The sequence below is a fragment of the Lineus longissimus genome, chromosome 3, assembly GCF_910592395.1.
Source record: "Lineus longissimus chromosome 3, tnLinLong1.2, whole genome shotgun sequence".
Classification (NCBI taxonomy): domain Eukaryota; kingdom Metazoa; phylum Nemertea; class Pilidiophora; order Heteronemertea; family Lineidae; genus Lineus; species Lineus longissimus.
Window position 1 is genome coordinate 3,806,163 of NC_088310.1, and position 19,983 is coordinate 3,826,145.

A 19,983-nucleotide genomic window follows, 5' to 3' on the forward strand; every position below is an offset into this window, starting at 1 on the left:
TTATTGTTAGCCACACACAAGACACTATTTGGGAAATCATAAACTTTGAGCAGTTCTTATAGTTGATCGCGAGACGATTCGATAACTTTGTTGACAGCCTTTTGGCAACTCTTCTCTCAAAAACCACAGCAGTGACTCCTGACACTCCAGACTTCAGGTCACCTATCATCATGTTGACAGAACACACAAAGTCGTCCCTTTGCCAGCTGTGAGTCCGACCAGTTCCAGTGGTGACTGCAACACGAGCTGGTGGCGCCTTCCGCTCGCCAATACCCGGACTAAAAATCCATTAAATAAACGCCCGGCTAAATTGATATATTAATTTCATATTGTGATATCTCGTGCGCTGGTTGACAAAGCATTCATTTTATTGCGCGGGGACGCCTTTGATTGGCCACGGAGCTGACTGACGGGTTGGGCCATAGATGTTTTAAAGAGGGGGAGGCAACAACCGCGACGGAATGTAGCCAATAATAGCTATACTTAGCACACGCTCTGATGCTAAATCTGAGGACCAGTTAGCACATTACCGACACTTAATGGCGATGATGTATATGTGGACGTCACCTTTAATTGGAAAATGTCGGTGAGGACGGAGTGCGGTCCTTTTGTACAATTGACAAAACACTGATGATTAGTTTTGAACGCAGACTCCCGATCAGAGTGTTGGTCTTTCGTTATCTCCGCGAGCTAGGCGCCGAACGTGCAGAGAAGGATTTACGGAACCGAGATCGGCAAAATTTGATATTTGCCGCTTATGACTTTATAAACACTTTAACCAGGTTTCGATGTAAAAATAGAACAACATCTGACGTGAAGATGCATGTATCTTTGTGCATGAAAAACGTATTGTAACCTGTGTTAAAGATGCAAGTGATTTTATTTCATTAGCATCATTGTCAGATGTCACGCACGATTTCATTGGAATCACAGAGACGATAGCAACTTTAACTGAAACAGGGATTCAAATACGAGAAGTTTTAAACTGTCCGAAACACGATACCATATGGAGACACCCTCGAGGATAACTTACTACAGTTAAAAAGCACTTGTCTGCGATTGATATTGTGTTTGTGGCTCAGGTTGATCGGAGTGGAGCTTTTTTAGTTTTGCGATGATGAACCTAGCCTACCCCCTCGGCCACAGCCGCGCGGCTGCAGGACTCATGGATTCTCTGGCAAGTTCTTTCGCGTCATCGCATCCCAGGTCATCATCCTTCGCTATCCAAGAACTTCTAGGCTTTGGACGTTCAGAACGATCACTGGCCTCAAAGCACCCAGCCCACGACGCCCTTCTTGGGTCCCCTTTATATTCACGCGGGGGCGAAGGGACTATTACAAGTGCGCCCAGTGCAGCTTCTATGGTATCATGGCCCCTGATGGCATTTTCTGCAGGCCCACCAGGACCTGGGCAAACTATGTTAGGACTTGGACCAACACCCGAGTTTTACAGACCGTCACCAAGTTCCCCAAAAGGTAGGTGAAATCAGCTATAACACGTCAATGGCAATGATGTTGTACCCAAAATGTATATAAACATATGTATCGTTGGTTTGATCTTCCGTTTTTTAGGACATACAGACCAAATACCAATGTGCTTGTAATGACTGTTGAACCTTCATGTAAAATCCTTCATTCCTCATTCAACAACATACTTAGTTCCACTTTTAATGTAGGTTTTGCAATCGTCATATTACTGAAGTAATGAGTCCTTACATCATCAGGCATATATCATCCTATTTACTACATTTTGCATCCAATACCCCACATTCAAAATTTAGCACTGTACATCTGTGCACTGGTAAAATGTACCCTTTCCATGGCATCGTCACGTAATAATGCATCCTGTCAGTTTATGACAGCAGTACCAATTAGCATCAAGTTGTCATCCGAAAGAAAAAATGGCAAATTTTGTTCTCAGATGACGATATAGGAAATTGGCATCAGTGACAAAAATCCCTCCATTAAAGTATCAGTACACCAGTGACGATTTCTTTTTCGTCATACATTGCTTATATACATGTAACTGCCATGTAGAACATGCTTGTCGTGCAATAACAAGGAGCTGGGAAATTTTACTTTACGTTACCTTGAACAAAAGTGGATGAATTTTTTAAAACACTGACGCCATATTTTGATGTTGAGTCTTTCTAACTTGTTGTAGTCCTTCTAACCTTAACTAAGGAAAATAATTACTTATCATACGTCGTTGAGTAAGTTCACGTTGAGTTCGGGCAAACACAGTGCGGTAGGCAGACTGTAGACCGACAGTAACATACACCCGAGAAAAGGTGAAACGTGGATCATGGAACTACAGGGACTGATTACTCTGATTACGCCCATACCATGAGCTGGGCAACTTATCATATTATGACTGTGGTTGCAAAAAGTAAACTGATCCCAATTTGTTTGCAATTTCAACCAAAGCATCTGAAGTGGTCCAATATTTTCCCAGTTCATTAGAAGAAAAGACGCATGAAACATAACATGGTATAAACTCGTGCTGCTCTTTCACGTATTTTGCTTCAGCCAAAATCTAACTGCATTTTTATGAGAGAAACATATGTTCATCTTAGTTGTAGTAAAGTTGAGATGGGGAAATTCTAGAGCGATACTAATACTCTAAGCACAGGTAAACTCAAAGTCGCCAAGATTTCTGCTTGTCGATGATAACGATTGGAACTTGCAGGGCTAATTGTGGTAATTAATGCCTCCAATATCTAATTACCGATATGAAACTCACTCTAAATCCAGTCGAAAGCTTGGTTAGATCCCCAGCATAGGTTGTTCTAATTGGCAGTTTAAAGATGAATTAAGCATGCAATACTAGAAACCTTGGGGTGTTCGAATAAGCGCAGTAGCTTTATAATTTATTGTTACAGTTGAGTTGGGAACTATTTCCACAAACACCGCTCACCGAACGCATGTTGATTTTTTTTTCCAAATCCGAGGACGTATGATGCTGTAAGCCGGCGAAAATCCAAAAATTAAATAATAGTGCTCGGAAATCATGCATCGTGAAAAGTATACTGTAAAATCGCTCAGGTTCCTGGATGAGGTTGGGTAAGGAATATCTAGCGCCTGTTGTACAGTATAAAGTACTATAGACATCTTAGAACTTACAGTTCATTTCATTGTGACATGTTTGATAAGTATCCGTTAAGATGCACGTCACATTTCTGTACTCTACCTTTATCATCATTAACGCAGATCACTTGCAGTCTCAAAACTATCATTACCGCTTTTGCTGCGCTAATTAGCAGGTTAATTAAGGAAAACCGCGACGAAGACGAGGTCATTGATCAGACCTGAATGTCAGTCGTCGTGGCAGCAACGAAACCACTGTTCCTTTGCCCTTGAGATATGGTGTCGGGCATGGTGGGAGAAAACTGGTTGATTATATGGCGTATACTGTACATTTTGTAACATGGTCATTTTACAAATACATGTACGTATGTATAATCGTTGTCAGAAGTCAGTTGTGCCATTAGTACATTTTCACGTACATGCACTACATCTCCAAATGTGCCAAGCTTCATTTTAATATAATCCTCTGATTAATAGTCCAGGTACCACCAAAATCTTCAATAGGCCACACTGAACAACTATGTTTTACTTGATCAGCTTCCTTAGTCGTTTTCGCGCAAGTGCCCAAACGGACCCGGACACTTCTTCCCGACAGCGACTGATAGTATTGGTGTGTAAAGCTGACTAGACATTTTATATGGGTTAATTTCGTATAAAATACATCGATGCAGATCACTAAAAGACGCGTGAACAGGTATCCGCTAATTAGCGAGCGAACCAGTGCGAGCATCAATCAGTCAGTCAGTGAATGTCTGGCTTGAAGGGATAAAGAACGCTGTAAGGGATGCGGGGATATCTTCCGAGTTAATGAGCAGGCGCAAAAGGTACATTGTGAACGCTTCCGACGCGAGCACATTCGAGCAAACAGCGGGAAATCGGTATTTAAAGAAATATTTCGCATCTCTTCAAGAGAGGAATTTAAGATTTTTAAAAGCTTAAACGCTAATTACTGGGCTGGGCTGCTGTCGCTGCATGATGTCAGCGGAGACAGGGCATCTTTTTCAAACTGCAGGTGTGGTTTGAGGATTCTGTCGCGATAATGATGGTATACATGCAGGACCTGTGTAAAAGTTACACTGCTAACGACAAATTAGTGATGTATTTTTAGTGTCTAACTCGCCGGTTTCCCGCATGTGTGGCATCGCCCCTCTGGACATCCGAGGGTACCGAGGCAGTTCCCAGTGGAGGAAGGTGGCTGTGGAAGGAAGAAGTCGCGAACCTAGGTTGCCCTTTCCGCACGAGTGAAACTCATTCGCAACATTGCAGAAACGTTAGTTTTTCAGGCCCGGCCCCTTCTCCCGGCTCCGAATCATCGTTCAATAAGTTTTCAGGAAAACGAACTAAGTTTTGATGCAATTATTGCTATTCAACGAATAAAGGAATTATTTGCATGTGTATCTTCTTATTTCCATCACTCATTCAGTGACCTGAGTTGACTAGCTAAGATAGAAAACTATCCATCAGCTTCGCCTCGCCCTGCGTGCATGTTGCCCGTGATGTGTGCGTGGTTCTGTCGACAGTGTAGTATTTCCCAGGCGAACATGTGGACAAAGTGCCCGTCAATGTGCTGAATGAAGTGTCCAGTCTCGCGGCTGCGACAAGACACAAAAGGTTCTCTCAAATTACCAGTAATTGGGCCGTGATCGGGGGTAATGTACTGTACATCGGTCAGCAAATACGATTGCAAAAGTATATATCGAAACATTAGATAATTAAATTTGCCCCTGAACGCTTCTGAGCCGAAGCGTAAAGATGACTGTGTCTAATGAGGGTTATTAACTTGCATAATTGGTTGATAGTTTGTGAGGAAGGAGACCTGCACGCGATAGGTGGTTCTTTTTCTCCGGGATAAAGAAAGCGACTCATCCGTCCACACACTTCAGAACGTACTAATTAAGACAATCTTTCTACAGAACCGTACAGCATACTGTTTCGTATGCTTGCAGTGCATATGCAAAATGTATTTTCAGCAGTGCATACCATACTGTAACATTTGCGGTTGTCCCTCAGATTTCAGTGTTTCCGTACAATGTACAGCCAGAGAGACCTTGTCATTTCAATATAGGGAGACACAGGAAACACCTCTCAATCTATCTTTCAGCGTTCCCAAACGATTAGAGGAAACACTAGAAAGCGGAAACACTCAAGATCGTTTCACCAAAATACGTTCTTTTGCAGAATATGCACAATCATCCATCCAATATGCACAGACGGATTCTTTGATTTGTGAGGCCTTTCCTAACTTAAATCGCTGAGAAGTAAGAAGGTGTTTGCACATAGGTAGTCTTCAGAGCTGGGGAAAGAAATGTAAGCTGAATATATTTTAAATAATAAAACATGGTATTATACTTGTCACAAAAGATGAAATGTTCCTCGATTATACGGGTTTCACAATATTCCTTTGGTCTCAACCTTGGCCCCAGCATAAAGATCTCCAATAGCCTCCAGCCTACGAGTCAGACTCCGCCTGTCATGCCTATCTGTTGGCGAGGCATCGCTTTAAGCACGAAGGCAGCTTTTCAATATTGGAGAGTCTGTCCCATTGAATTATCTGTACACCCTACGATTCCTTACCTGGGGGTTACCCTTGGGCTTGAGTTCTTCTGGTCCATTGAATATTTACCATCTTCATCGTTTCCGATATGTCGCATTTTACACCTCTTTACTAACAGGATTAAATGAAGTCCTGATGTTCTGACACCCGAGTACCATTTTGATACAAATGTATTGGATTTCAAATGGAAAAATACCAATAAAAATGGGGGGAAAATCTCACTTATAGTGTCGATGATGATGAAAACGATTTTAACGTAGCTACAACTGACTGGAGAAGGCACAACAACAACACCCTTCCATTGCCATTGCTTGATAAATTAACAATGTTTGGAGCATAAAGTTTCACATGAAACTATTTTCTTGTAGGAAAAGAAAAAATAAATTTCAACTTATCACTTTAGCCTTTTGGAATTTCACAAAACATAAAGGAATTAAAAAACATGCAATTTCGGCAATCACAAGCAAAAAGTAATGAATATTACTTGCAACAATCAAGTTGCATCTCAAAGCCTCTCTCAGCAGTGTTTGATCGATAGTCGACAGCTCTTTTTCTTTTCTTTGGCACTGTGCGCAAAATGAGGCAATTACTTGGTTCAAATATTGGGACAGCTGAAATCCACTTCACATTGCCATTACCAAGAAGCTTGGCAAGAAGATTCTGCTATCTAATACAAATTGTGGTGTAGTTACTCTCGAAATAACCATGTAAATTGACAACATTTAAAGTTGCATATTTATCTTAGCTTTGCCCCCTTACCGTGCACTAACGATATTTTAAGATAGCTTAAGTAGTAAGATATATATCAATTTGAAATTGTTTGGCAATCATTATTATCTTTACATAAAATTTTTATTTTTTCTTCTTTATTTGGATTCGTTCTTATGACAGCCTGAGTCACTCAAAATCGGCTCATTGACAAGATTCGACATGCATTTTACATTCGTCATTCATTTTACATGTACCTCAATTTGAATGTATCCCAATTTTTTTATGTATTCTTCTCTGCTCTATGACATTACATACAAAACGGCCAAGGCACGTTTATCTACACCGGTTTGCTATTCCATTACTGCCTTGTGTCAACACGTTGACATATCCACCGGGTGGGTGATTTCAGCTGCTGATGGTGTAATCACCATTGCTGATTAGAGGGTAATTCATCGAATAATATCATTACTCGTTCATCCTTGCAGCTTCCGTGTCATAGCCGTATCAGAGCGAGGACGCCTCTTCGCTTACGAATATATCACAAGAGCGGTGCCATTTGACAAAAATAAAACAGGTGGTAGAAATCGCTGTTTTTCACTCACTTTTTAAAATAAAAAAAAAGGTTTTTTTTAAAAATATATTTGTTCGCGAACTGTCTAGTTCCCAAAAGCACTAAGACAAAGACAAACTGTGGACATTTCTTCCCTTAAGTGAAGAATTGTCTGGAAGTGAGACAACGCGTTTGCCTTCCTGTTACAGTAACCAATGACTGATCTAATCGAATGGTTAAAATCAGCACAGAATTTGCCACTAAAGAAAGGAGATATATGCAGCTCAACTCAGCGGATTCTATAAAACCTCATGCATACAAAACCAAAATGGCCCAGTTACTTCAGAGTACCGCAACTGCTTCATCGCTGTGCTATTCTCTACTCTTATGGAATATTCTATTAAATAAAGTGTCATCGCGACAAGCTAACAAACAGCCAATCGTGCTTGCCGGCAAATGTATCTAGTGCATAATAAAGCAACGCCTTCCCCGATGAATTACCCCTCAGCTCTGAGAGCGATTCCATCAAGCCATTTGCCATGATTAGTTTGTAATTGACTGGGAGCTTGAAGATGGATGTAATTGAAATCTAAATGCCCTTCCTGGCTCTCGGAATCTGTACATCGCGTTAAGGATAGGAGCGGGGGATAGAAGCAGCTTATTGATGTGATTGAAACTGATTTTATGGGAAGATGTCGGCGGCACTGTCAGCGAACGCGGACGAGGTCCTCCTCAAGGGAATCACGATCCAGATTAGTGTAGAGCAATTCAACAAACGAGAGCGCCGCAACTACAAATGAATGGGGCCACTGGAAGTTTCAATCAATTAGATTTATTTGCTTAGAAGGATGATTGGTTTACTGAAGGGGAGGTCGGTGCTGTGGCTGGCGGTCGTCGGTCGTGTAGTGGAACAGGAGTCATACGTTTGTAGAATGTTAATGTCTGGTCGGAAGTTGTAACAAGAGATCACTGGGGGCGGAATGAATTACACCTAAAAAGTTTGTTTTTGTATTTTTTAATTAAAAAATTAATTTTAGTATGCTAATTAGTGTAATGTACCTTCGGTACATCTGATGACTGAAGAAAATAACAAAACAATGTAATGTTATTGATATCGCGTTTTCAAACGAAGCTTTGAAGTGTATTGCACACGTTAGAGAATAACGTATTTTTCACATACAATGTAACGTCAACATTCCAATTTGGTCAAGAAGAACAATGACAAAGAATGCACACAGCAAAATACATTTCTGCAAAATAATGAAGACGCCAAAGCGACATCAATGAAAGTGATGAAATAGAAGCGAGCGAAACACAAAAAGCTCTAATCAATGAATTTATTACTTAATGACGGAATTTACTGTATCCAAATAAAACCCATTGTTCAAGATTCATCACCTCGCTAGTTTTCCACTAATGAGTCGTTGACCTGACAATGAAAGGTAACTAGCAACATACTGTGTCGCGGATGATGCTAATCCGGATTCTGAGCCCGGATTACCAGCTACAATCTGCCGCGACAAAGCCAAGCAGTCACGTTACTTTACAAACGTAATGCCACATTCAACTACATGATAAACAAGTGCACGACCTAGTGGATCCAAGTGACATTGGGTTCAATTAGGCTTAGCAAATGGATTTCATTGTGGACGTATAATAAAATAAGCTGGACAGGAACATGCCGTGCAATGAAAAAAACTGCAGTTGGCGACTGATTTGAAAATCTTAGCTTTGTACAGTACGTGTAGTGATAAATAAGTAGAGAAGTGTCCGAGATTACAATGCATTGCCAATCAGAAGCACTCAGTCCCTTAGAAATCGTACGACGAACAAATCTTTGGATCTCACTACAGAATCGATATAAATTTGAAGAAGGAAAAGATAAATTAAAAAATGCACTGACATAAAAACTATATGACCGGCAAAAAAATGTACAATGGCATACCTTGTGAAGATGGACGGTACATGTTTCTCTTCATTACTTATCCAACGAACATTTTGGCTTAGCCTTTATAGCAGATTAATCACAGGGATGGTACCACTTATTCGGCCATGATAATGTGGCCGGCTTTCGTGACCACTGTTGTCCCATTGTGATGTAGCTAGCCAACCGGACAGTGTGGAAGTCGGGCTCATCTTGCACCTGTCCCGTGGACAGGGACGGTAGCTTTGACAAAGTTGATAGTTAATCGCATGGGGATGTCAGACAATTTGAAATAGCGTAATGTTTGGATGGTGTTTTCGATATATTCTAGTAGTAAAACCAGAATCATACAGTCTACAAAACTCTCTCATATTCGTATACTTTTATCGGTACAGTTATGAACCAAAACAGAAGAACATGCTTGTGCTCTAATCAATATTGGTGATGCCCCCGAAAACTTCATGAGTAAGAACCTGTTTGCACTATCTGATTAGAGCATGACAATATTTCTTAGAAGTAAATCATTGACTTGATTCTGGTATGTAATGACATGAATCATACGTAGCTTGCGGTACCGTTGGCGTCTATTCTTCCATAGAAGGTAATAGGCCTACGTACGTAATTGGAATTGCATCTTTTTTATATCAATCGACAACAAAGTACGTAACAGTTTAGCGGATTTTTTTGTCGCATTATTTTCAGATATCTTGTTCGTTGTCTCGAACGAAGCATCTCCTTCATTGACTGCTTTTGAGACCTTGATACGAATGTTGTTGCAGACAAGAGACAATATGTGTAGAATTGCCATCGAAATCTTGTAAACACGGCGGGCGAACAATCACAAGTAGACATCTAACAGAAATAACCCCTATTAAGACGAGGTGGCTAAGAACATTCTGGTCACACACGTTAACGGAGATGATGATACCGCAGGACGGTGGAAATCTCAGATATTGTCTCAGATAGTGCAGCAATGTACGGTATGGAGGCGGATGGCGCCGAAACCGTGGCGAGGTAAGGCGCGCGCCGTGGGCGGCTGAGAGACTACCAGGGTACAAACTCCGGTCGCTGCCTCTCCTGGTCAGGTCGAAGAAAGGACGAAGTCAAACAAATTCGAAATGTAACTAAGATAACATGGTACCTTGATAAAATCTAAACAATTACCTGATTGCTGCACTACATTTCAATGTTTGAATAACACTACAATCGCTAGTTCGAAAAAAAATCATCCAATCTCTCAAGTTTTAAAGTAACAATTTGTCAATATGCATATTTTAATTTTTTTCCCGTTCCATTTTGACACTCATCAGTAACAACGGAGAGATGAATCGCCTGGAATAAGCACCAGTCGGTTCTTTATAGTTGCAATAACAGATGACCAAGTTGTTAATTACTCATATCTCGGAAACCGGTGCTTAGTGAAAGTGACAGGCCTGAGACATAGGCCACAGAAACCACAATGAATCACTACCCAGCAAATTAATAAGCTAAGATTTTTAATTATCACTGCGGAAGTGATTGTTACCGCGATTAGCGCTAATTTTATATGCCTCGGAAACCTTTGAGATAAAGGATGCGGCTGACTACAGGTCAGGGAGGCCATTTCTCGCCGAAGCTTGTCAGGAAGTGATCATCATTGGTTATTGTCGCGTATTATCCGTATCGTTTAGTCAAGATGTGTCATTATCAGCCTCTTACCGCTTGACACACTCCTTTTGTTGTAGCGTCATCGTTTGTGACATCGTTCTTTCTATACAATTCCTCCTGTCGGATTACAATTTATTTCGTTGTATTTTTGCTCCGTTAAACGTATCATGAAAATGAATGATCGCGCCCAGAACAATCTTCTAGCACGATCCGATCAACGAGATTATGATGGTACTGATTTGGTGATCAATATCTGGGCAAGAGCCATCCCTCGTACAAATTGATGCCAGGACCTACTAAATATTTTGATAGGAAAAAGATGATAGTTCTATTGGAGGGGTTGGTTGTGATAAACTACACGTACATGTAACATGGCGTTAAGCTTTATTACGGCAGTATCAGAAATATCATATAACTCTTGCATTCCCGTTTCTTTACTTGCAGAGGTCTTAGACGACAGACACACCGACTTCGAAGGTTACACGACTCAGGGTATAGGAGGGAAGAAGAAAAAGAAGAAGAGACGACATAGGTATGTTTCGATATTACTCATATTGCTATCTTCCATTAGGCTTGGAGACATTACATGTTCAACGTATAATACAGCTTCAAGTCCAAACCTCATTTTAAGTTATGTCGTTTTATCAAGATGGTTCGTCCATTATAGTTCATGCTAGTTGGTATAACGTCTACATATTTATTTCATCTAACACTGCTAGCATATAGTTGTCGTGATATCCTATTCAAGTTAATTTTTCACAGCAGAGGCGGCCAATTAAAGCCGACCAAATCGACACATCCAACAAAAATTGCAACCATGGACCCTGGGTCGTAACATATGAGATGTATCTACATGTAGTCCGTATTGTCAGTGAGGGTGTGTTAGTCAGTCGTGGAGCGGGGCTGTGGAGGGGCGGAGGTCTAAGCTCTTTATTTTCACGTGCCTTTGGCTTGGTACACGATCACCACAGTAGAACTTACATCCTGAATATCATAAAGATTTCCGTCACGCGTGTACACATTCAATCTCACATGCCCTTCAACATAACAAACCCATACCAAAAAGCACTCAATATATACATGCCAAATATATATTATCATGATGTACCAGAATAATCCAGTATGTTCAATATATCATTAAGAGTCAACGAAGCAAGCGAAGACGCTTATATATCACAGTCATACCGCAAAACAATGCATGCACTAGACGATTTGAGCAAAATACAATACAAAAATTCGGAAATTCATGTACAGTAGGGGCCTACATGCACACATGAAAACTGGAGGCCAACTAACCCACACAAAATATGTGTTCACTTTGCCTTCCAGCGAAGTACTGACGTACAATGCATACACGCAACGTTACGTCAGTTGTGTAGACGCCGTGGTTCACGGGGGCATTGTGCGTGCCCTGGCCTACAGTGATGTAATAAAGTGTTGACCGCTCATGTAGTTTAAGTACATGTACTTTGTTCGCGTTTCATGTGTGACGAAGATCTCTATTGTGCGACGACAGATCGGGAATAGATTTGCTGGTTCGCACTGGATACGGTTATTGTTTCATCTGCTCTCGGCCCTTTGTTTCATGTAATAAACTCTAGATGCGAAAAGTATTATTCTTTTTGGGCTGCTATATCTAAGTTGTAGTAAAATGATTTCAAAGTAAAGTTTATTAAAAAGACTTAGCATGGTATGAATTAGACGTTATCATATCATACATGTAGCATTGGAAAAAAAGGTCTAAAGGTCTAAAGTGGTCAATTCATGTCTTGCATTGATAATACGTTACAAGGGTCAATTCCAGACAAGGAATACTTATTGGGTGGGACATACCCATACCCCATTTAATCTACAAAAATTGTCAAGCAGAACGAAAGTGCCTGAATACCATCTGTCGTTTATAAGTAATGGTTGCAAATAGCTAGAAGATAAGTAAGTATAACTTCAAAATTACAACTTTACAGCTATACAGCTTACTAATATCATTGTATTTTCTTCATTGCTACATGTAGCCATCATTTCGGTAAGATGACCTGCCAAATTACGTAATGACAGCCTCCCCTGTGGCAAATGACGACGCTGGCTACAATTAGCATGATTGCATAACAACTGCTGACAACGTACGCATTTTTCTTTCTTTACCCAGAACGACAGTCGTGAATACTGGCGGATCCCCAAGCAAGCGATCACATACAGCGGCGAATAAAACTCACTTTCACATTAAAAATACTTCATTATAACCCTGTATCTATCCCAAGAACATCCAAAACTGATAACAATGATTGCACAAACACTGCTAACGACGTACGCGGTGTAGTTCTTTTATTGGAGAGGGATTTGTGCACATTCTCTTTCAGACACCAGTCTTGAATATTATGTACCGACTTTTCCCCAAGCATGGAATAATCTTAATCAACAAAATACTGGATGGCAAACCCCGTAGCTAGAACGCAGTTGTCTCGATATTCACCGCCACAATACGACCATACTTTGCAATATTCACTTCCCGGACTAATAACCAATTTTCTCTAGATTCATAGTCTCATTCACTGTCCAATATAAATACATTTTAATTAAAATTATTATGCTTTTTAGGCAGTTTGTATTATTTATCGGGTTTTCCCTCTCCCCATCAGCGGATAACAAGCATAATCAATCGCCGGGCCCACTAACAATCTGTCATGCATTTCACTGTCTGCTTTCAGTATTATTGCGAGTAATCACTCGGGAACTAGACCATTCATGTTTTCATCACTGTAAATATCATTAGCAAATTGAATCATACGCATGGTCAGCTCCCAATGCTTGTTCGTCTGAATGCGGAATTTAACGGTTTTGTGCGACATCTCAAATAAAATAGCAAGTAGTGTGGATGCAAGGCTAATAGGCTGTAGTGCACAAGGGCACGCGTTCACGCACAATGCTTTCTTTACATTTATACTCATTTATGACTGAGACATAAATGAGCGATATTACCTAAAATGATTACCACACATTTGTCAAAAGTAGTAGTCTGCCCCATACCTAATCTCAAATGACATCGAAAGTCATCGAAACTATTCAGCCTGAGTACCGTTACAGTTCTCCTTTCACAGATTATGTAACCAAAAACCAAACAACGACCATTCTGGACCGGACCGTGTGCAGCAGAAAAACACCCACATACAAAAAAAACGCTAACATATACTTCACCGGTTGCACACTGATAGACAATTTATAGATGTTCACAGCTGATTGGTGACTCATTACAAAATGCATATTACTAATTTATCAACTAATTAATTGAATGCACGTTTAATTAGAAACTTAGATAATGGAAATGATAAAAGTTTATTTTATACATCATAAACTGTTGTAAAGTACAAAGTAAGTGTTACTTAGTAATCAATTACTGTAGTTTATCAGGAATTTATGTCATTCATCCAAGCATGGCACATATTAATAACGTTTTTGTATATCAGATATCAGATAATTTAAAACAATTTTTTGAATGTTATTTGTTTTTTTAGGTAATGCATTTAATTGCCATGTGTGGTAATGGTAAAGTAAATGCAATTTATTTAAAAAAGACAATATAAAGCCTGCTTTTGTCAAGCACGTTGGCCAAAACGATCAAATACATTTGTCATTTGCTATATTTGAGCAAAAATATGCGGAGTGGTTCTCATAATAAGATAACTGTTAAAGTATAAATCTATGACTCCTGTTATAAATGGCAAGCGACATCTCAACGTATTACCTGCGATATTTTCTACTCAAGATGATGCATATTCCGTAATCTCTCAACATTGCACTGGTGATTATTAAAGGCTACGCTTTTAAATATTCCGTTAAAATTATAGTTGCGATAACGTTCATCAACAAAAAAACGTGGCAATACAAATATTGTATACAGCATATTTTGTATTTCGCGTACAGCTGGCAAATGGTCTGAACCACAGACTAAAGTGGTCTAACACAAGTTAAAACAGCGCAAACTTTGTTTAACAAACCCAATATAATCTGAAAATCCCACTTTAAAATCAGAAAGTTCACAATTAATTAATTTTGAATCATTCACCATGTGTATATTTCTTGGTTTGAGATCAAAGATAAACCCAGTACTCATATTTAGCTTTAATTGGAGAGGCAATGAATATATTGCTCAAGACAAACCCAGCCCTCAAGGAGCACTTTATCTCACTTTATATCCAATATTCTTGTTTTTGACGACATATGCCAATGATGGAACACAGCAGGCTACTTCAGCCGCGAATATTAATGAAATAATTATCCGATTTTTAATAATGGTTTAATTAATTCTCCGCATGCTTTTCCCTTGGAAGAATCGTGTCAGGGAGCAATTATTTGTTAGTGTCATTATAAGGGTTTGGGCAGTATAAATTATTTATGGGATTTCAATTGGTGGAAAGTCAAGTGTCGATATGTTTCCTTGAGTTTTGCAGACGACCTAAAAGAGTTCTTGTGAAGAGCTGGCAAAAATGCCAAAATATTCTTTGGGCCGCTGCACACAATTTCTCTTGCTTTCTCGCCAGTGTCAAATGAGTTCAGCAGCACACACTACTTGGGTCCGAACATTACTGTTCTTCATCGTGTACCATCGGGGTATCGGCATTGACAGTGGGTGCGTACGACCTCGTTTTCGGGGGAAAAAATCTTTGATTACAAAATTTGACAGTGAAATCCAACTTTGCTGAAAAATATCTCAAGGATTGATCAAGAAAATCCATAAATGTTTGGAAAACGCCCCTGACACTGACAAGAAGACCTCTCTTCTAGAAATCCTGGCTATACCATGAGAGATGCCATTTTCTGAACTCGACTGTTTGTAAGCATCACTAGTTATGGGAACATAAAACACAGATACTCATAGCTGCGCCTCAATGCCAGTGTGATATCACCACTGGCTCTGTTGTTCTTGTCAAATAGGCAATGAAGGTTCCCCGCAGCGTGCTGAGCGAATCCCTGTATCAAACCACAGCCAGCCTGAATGTCCGGCACCGGTCGCGAGAGCCGACCACTCCAATTATCACGAAGAGTGACTCCAACCATCCAGCCCATTGTCCTCCCTTCATTATGGCACTATACAAGAATTGATGGTCCACTGAAGTGTCTTGATGGGTTTCTAAACGACTTGCTCATCGCTCTCGCGAAACAGATGTAGAAGCACGGGCTAGCATATTATAACATCCGGAATGATGAATGCTATTGTAACGAGATAACAACCGACATGATTCTCTGCTAAATTTAATTTCCACTTCGATCTGGCTGTCGAGAAGTGGATGCCTTCCATGATGAAGGTGCAAACAAAGAGCTAGTTAGATTAGGGCAGTGATGTATCGAAGACATGGACCTAGTGACGCTGATTTCTTTTCAGACCAAACTGGAACAAATTCAAGATGATGTTATCAGAAGCTGATTACTAATACTTGTACTTCTTTATTTCCTTATTACAAATTGAGACTATAAAGAATGATGTAGTGAGTAAATGTATACGACTTTTTCTTGCCTTATGAAGTAGTTCAAAGTAACCGGTTTCCAATCGACATTTGGATCTTTATCGTTCCAGGACAATATTCACAAGTTACCAGCTAGAAGAGCTCGACAAAGCATTCAAGGATGCTCACTATCCGGATGTGTACGCCCGGGAAGTTCTATCACTCAAGACAGATCTTCCTGAAGACAGAATACAGGTAAGTGTTCGCGATTCTACAGCGGCCAATCCCCAATCCTATTTTGTGGGGCCTGCGGTGAACTTTCGACGGACAGTGGTGACCTGAAATAGGACTGACCACGCGTTGCTGCAACTCAATAGTAAAAAAATCACATACACTATCTGATCTTCCTTCGATGGGAATTGATAACCGATTGGGGAGTTTGCTGCTGCTCTATTTAAACGATGCCTCAACAGGCTGAGTTCTGGTCATTGCATTGTGTGGCTTTCAGAGCTTTTTAATGTTTCATTTCCTTGCGAACGATGAAACAGTTATTAGTTGTCTGATGACGGCATACAGTGATCACATGTTATCAAGTGATGTTGCCATATCTGTTGGAGATTTCATTTATACAATGACAACCGAACTACTTTTTGGTTGAAAAAAACCCAACCGATACGCAAGCCTTGTTGGCGTGTTCTTACCAGAGAGTTCATGATTTGTATGCTTCCACCACTACCAGTATACATTGAAACCAAAAACGAGAAAGCAGCACCTGACATCAAGTGCATTTAAACGAGTGGTACAAATTGTCGCGAGTGCTAATCAATTGAAATCACCAGTCTAAGTGGCGTGAGAACATTGTTCTTTGAGGACGGTATTCACGTCATGGCAGTAAGGTTAATATCAGGTCCATGAATGGCCACAATCATGACAATTCGGCGTGAAGATCTTAGAGAGAGAACTCAAGTAGCTGAGGAGATTGCACTGGAGCAGTTACGGTCACGACACCAGTGACAAGTCCACTGCCCCTTCCGCATGGCTTGCCTGAGTGGAGGAATACAATCCCTTCATTGATTTCCATTCATAAACAAGTTTTCACCAAGATTATCACTTACGTATCGATAAAATGTGTCTTATTAGGCTTCTCGTACAAACGTGGTTTTAACGTGATCTTGATCGATTGTGCAATCGATCTCAATAAGACGTCACTACTTTCCTAAACCCGGTACACTTATTCAAAGAATTATCTACCAATTAGTGGCATTTGCAGAGTCTTTATAAAGCGAGACTTTGCCCGTCTTGGACAAAAGAACAACCATAGTCCAACCACGAGGTACGTCTTCGTTTAATCGAGTTCGACTTGAACATGTTATTAGCTAATTTCTGGGAAAATTATCGCAGAGCCTAATCATAGCTAACCTCCTTTTGCTGTCGTATTCTTTGACAAAGCATGCTCAGACCCTTTGTGACAGGGACGTGATATGAAGACTGCCACCCGTCTTCGCCGCTCCAACAATTATTTATATAAAATGACCACGATGGCGACAAGCAAGACAAGAAGTCAATGCTCCCATTTCCTTTCGCGCTCTGTGGCCGAGCAAAACTTAATTACTTCGATATTGTATCAAGACGCTAGCCTTGCGCGGCCAATGACGGTAATTAAAAGAAGGAAATCGGCTAATGAAGGTGGTGGTATTGTTCGGGCAGCATGGCCCTCATTGATTGCATCTTGAAGCGCCAGTGATTAGGGCATGTGTAAGTGGCGTGGATGTCTAATTGGCCATGGATACGCTCCCGTGGTGTGCTCAACAAGGCTCTTGATCGGTAAGCGGAGGACGGAACACCACCGCTGAGGAAATAGCCTTGTCTTGTGATTCTGAGGCCAACTAGGATCATGCTGAATCGATGGTGACCTGTCTGTAATCACAGCGGTGGAATCAGGTCTTTGTCAGATAGGTTCCGTTACAAACCAGTCATCATTGCTGCAGAAAGTGTTGTGTTTGTCGGAAGACTCGGGGTGATTAGAGGCGGTGGCTTCGTCGGATGGTTTCAACAGTTGATTGTCTACATGTAAGTGCAGCATACATATGTGAGACATTACACTGTTACTTGCGACATGCTTTTACACCAGGCAGAGATTTTTACAATGAATTGATGTACATGTTATACGGTTATTTGAAGATGAGCTGTTTAGCAAAAAAGGTCAGTCTGGATGAACATTTCAATACAAGCCTTTTGTCAAATTGTCGTTTTAGGTCTGGTTTCAAAACCGCCGTGCCAAGTGGAGGAAGACAGAGAAGAAATGGGGCAAGAGCAGCATCATGGCTGAATACGGTCTGTACGGTGCCATGGTCAGGCATTCCCTGCCTTTACCCGAGACCATACTCAAGGCTGAAAATGAGGAAGAGGACGAGGAGAAGGAACCCACAGCGCCTTGGTTACTCAGTAAGTAACCGTTCTTCACAAAACCTGTCGAATGCCTACATGTGGTGCGTTTACCAGACTTCCTGTGTTAGTAATGATGCCTCGACGATACGGGAAAATTCTCGAGACTAGGTTCACCTCTACTAAATAATGGCGATTGCCAATCTTCCTAATTGGTTTACAATTTGATTTGGTAATCCGATAAGAAGTTTTTGCGCTTTTGGCAACGCAAGGTAATTGATAATTGGTCGAAAGTGACTCTCAGCTTATTTCTTCTCAATCTGGACGGACAGTCGAGCCGACGGCAAACTTATGGTAAAATGTGACTTTGTCCAATCGAAGAGCTTAGTTCTGCAGAAGACACTGTAAAACCATCTCCATGTTTATTTATGCGAGTTCAAAAATTTCCTTTTTGTTTTTATATTTTAGGTATGCACAAGAAATCCATGGAGGCCGCGGAGAAAATGAAATCGCCGGACTTCGACGACCAAGAGAGTTTAAAAGGAGCTGACGAGTGTAAAGACACCAAAGACAATACGAAAGCTAAGGAGGATTTTAAATCGGAGAGCATTGCAGTGCTCAGAGCTAAGGCACAGGAACACAATGCCAAAGTATTGGAGGCAATGAAGACTGTCACGGGTGATAACATTGATTCACAGACAAAGGGAGAAAAACATGATAAGAGTGACAAAGACCCGACGATTAGTACGAGAAATAGTTAGTGAGACGACTGCGAAGGTATAAATTCGTGGGCGATAAAAATGGAAAAGTCGCCCAAGGCGTTCACCGGACGATAATCGCTTCAATATCTACTGATACTCGAACAGTCGGAAGGTGCCTTTTTGTCAATTTCTAAAATTTAGTGGCGTCGATTAAAAAAGACACTTCAGAGCGCCAACGAAAGCTAAAGTAATCTTTGAGTTACTGTTCCCTGAGGTTTTAGTGATGCACGTACTGGTATAAACTGGGGGTTATTTCTGAAGTTAGGAGACCAAACTTGTTCGAGAGTCATTCTCTGATAGAATTGGTCCGATCTAAACAAGAAAAAAACGGCGATTATGATGATTTGTTTGATGGATTTTTTTTTATCCTTTGCAGTCAGATAAAAAAATGTTATAAGCTCTTTGGATTTTTTTCATTAACTTTCGCATTTTCCAATTCTTGTAATATATAGAAGTAATTGCAATATTCATGTCGTAAATTGGATGTGGTGGATGCTTCAAAGTTTCAATAGTTTTATGAAGTATTTTCGTTCTCGATTAACAGACTATTTCGGGCACTACATAGCAACATGGTCAATGGAAAAGCAAAACCCCAAGATAGGCACGTTGGTCGCAAGTCTATAGAATGACGAAGTATGTATTAAGGACGCTTTATCGACGCTCTGTTTTGGGAAATCTTTACCGGTTTCTCCTACAACTGCAAAAACGAGGATTTACGAGTAAAGCGTAGATAATTTAGTACAGGAGTTGATGACAACGTTGGGAAAACTAGTCAACAAATACGTTTAGAACCGGTGGAAGAATAATTGAATCTGCACACAATCGATAATAATGTAGAAGTGACTTCTTATTTATTTCAATTACTATCATTTTGATATTTATCATAAGTTGTATATATTGTGTTTCGTGTACAGTAATAAAGGAAAA

The 19,983-nt window shown here is 40.4% G+C and overlaps 1 protein-coding gene across 1 annotated transcript; it reads left to right on the forward strand.

Annotated features, from left to right (window-relative positions):
* The first annotated feature begins 470 nt into the window (after positions 1–470).
* On the forward strand, positions 471–19,979 carry LOC135485415 (visual system homeobox 2-like). The gene is made up of 5 exons (XM_064767414.1): positions 471–1,475; positions 10,917–11,004; positions 16,042–16,165; positions 18,166–18,355; positions 18,764–19,979. Exons 1-5 carry the CDS (start codon positions 1,115–1,117, stop codon positions 19,054–19,056), a joined length of 1,056 nt encoding a protein of 351 aa, XP_064623484.1. The 5' UTR covers positions 471–1,114; the 3' UTR covers positions 19,057–19,979.
* The last annotated feature ends 4 nt before the right edge of the window (positions 19,980–19,983 follow it).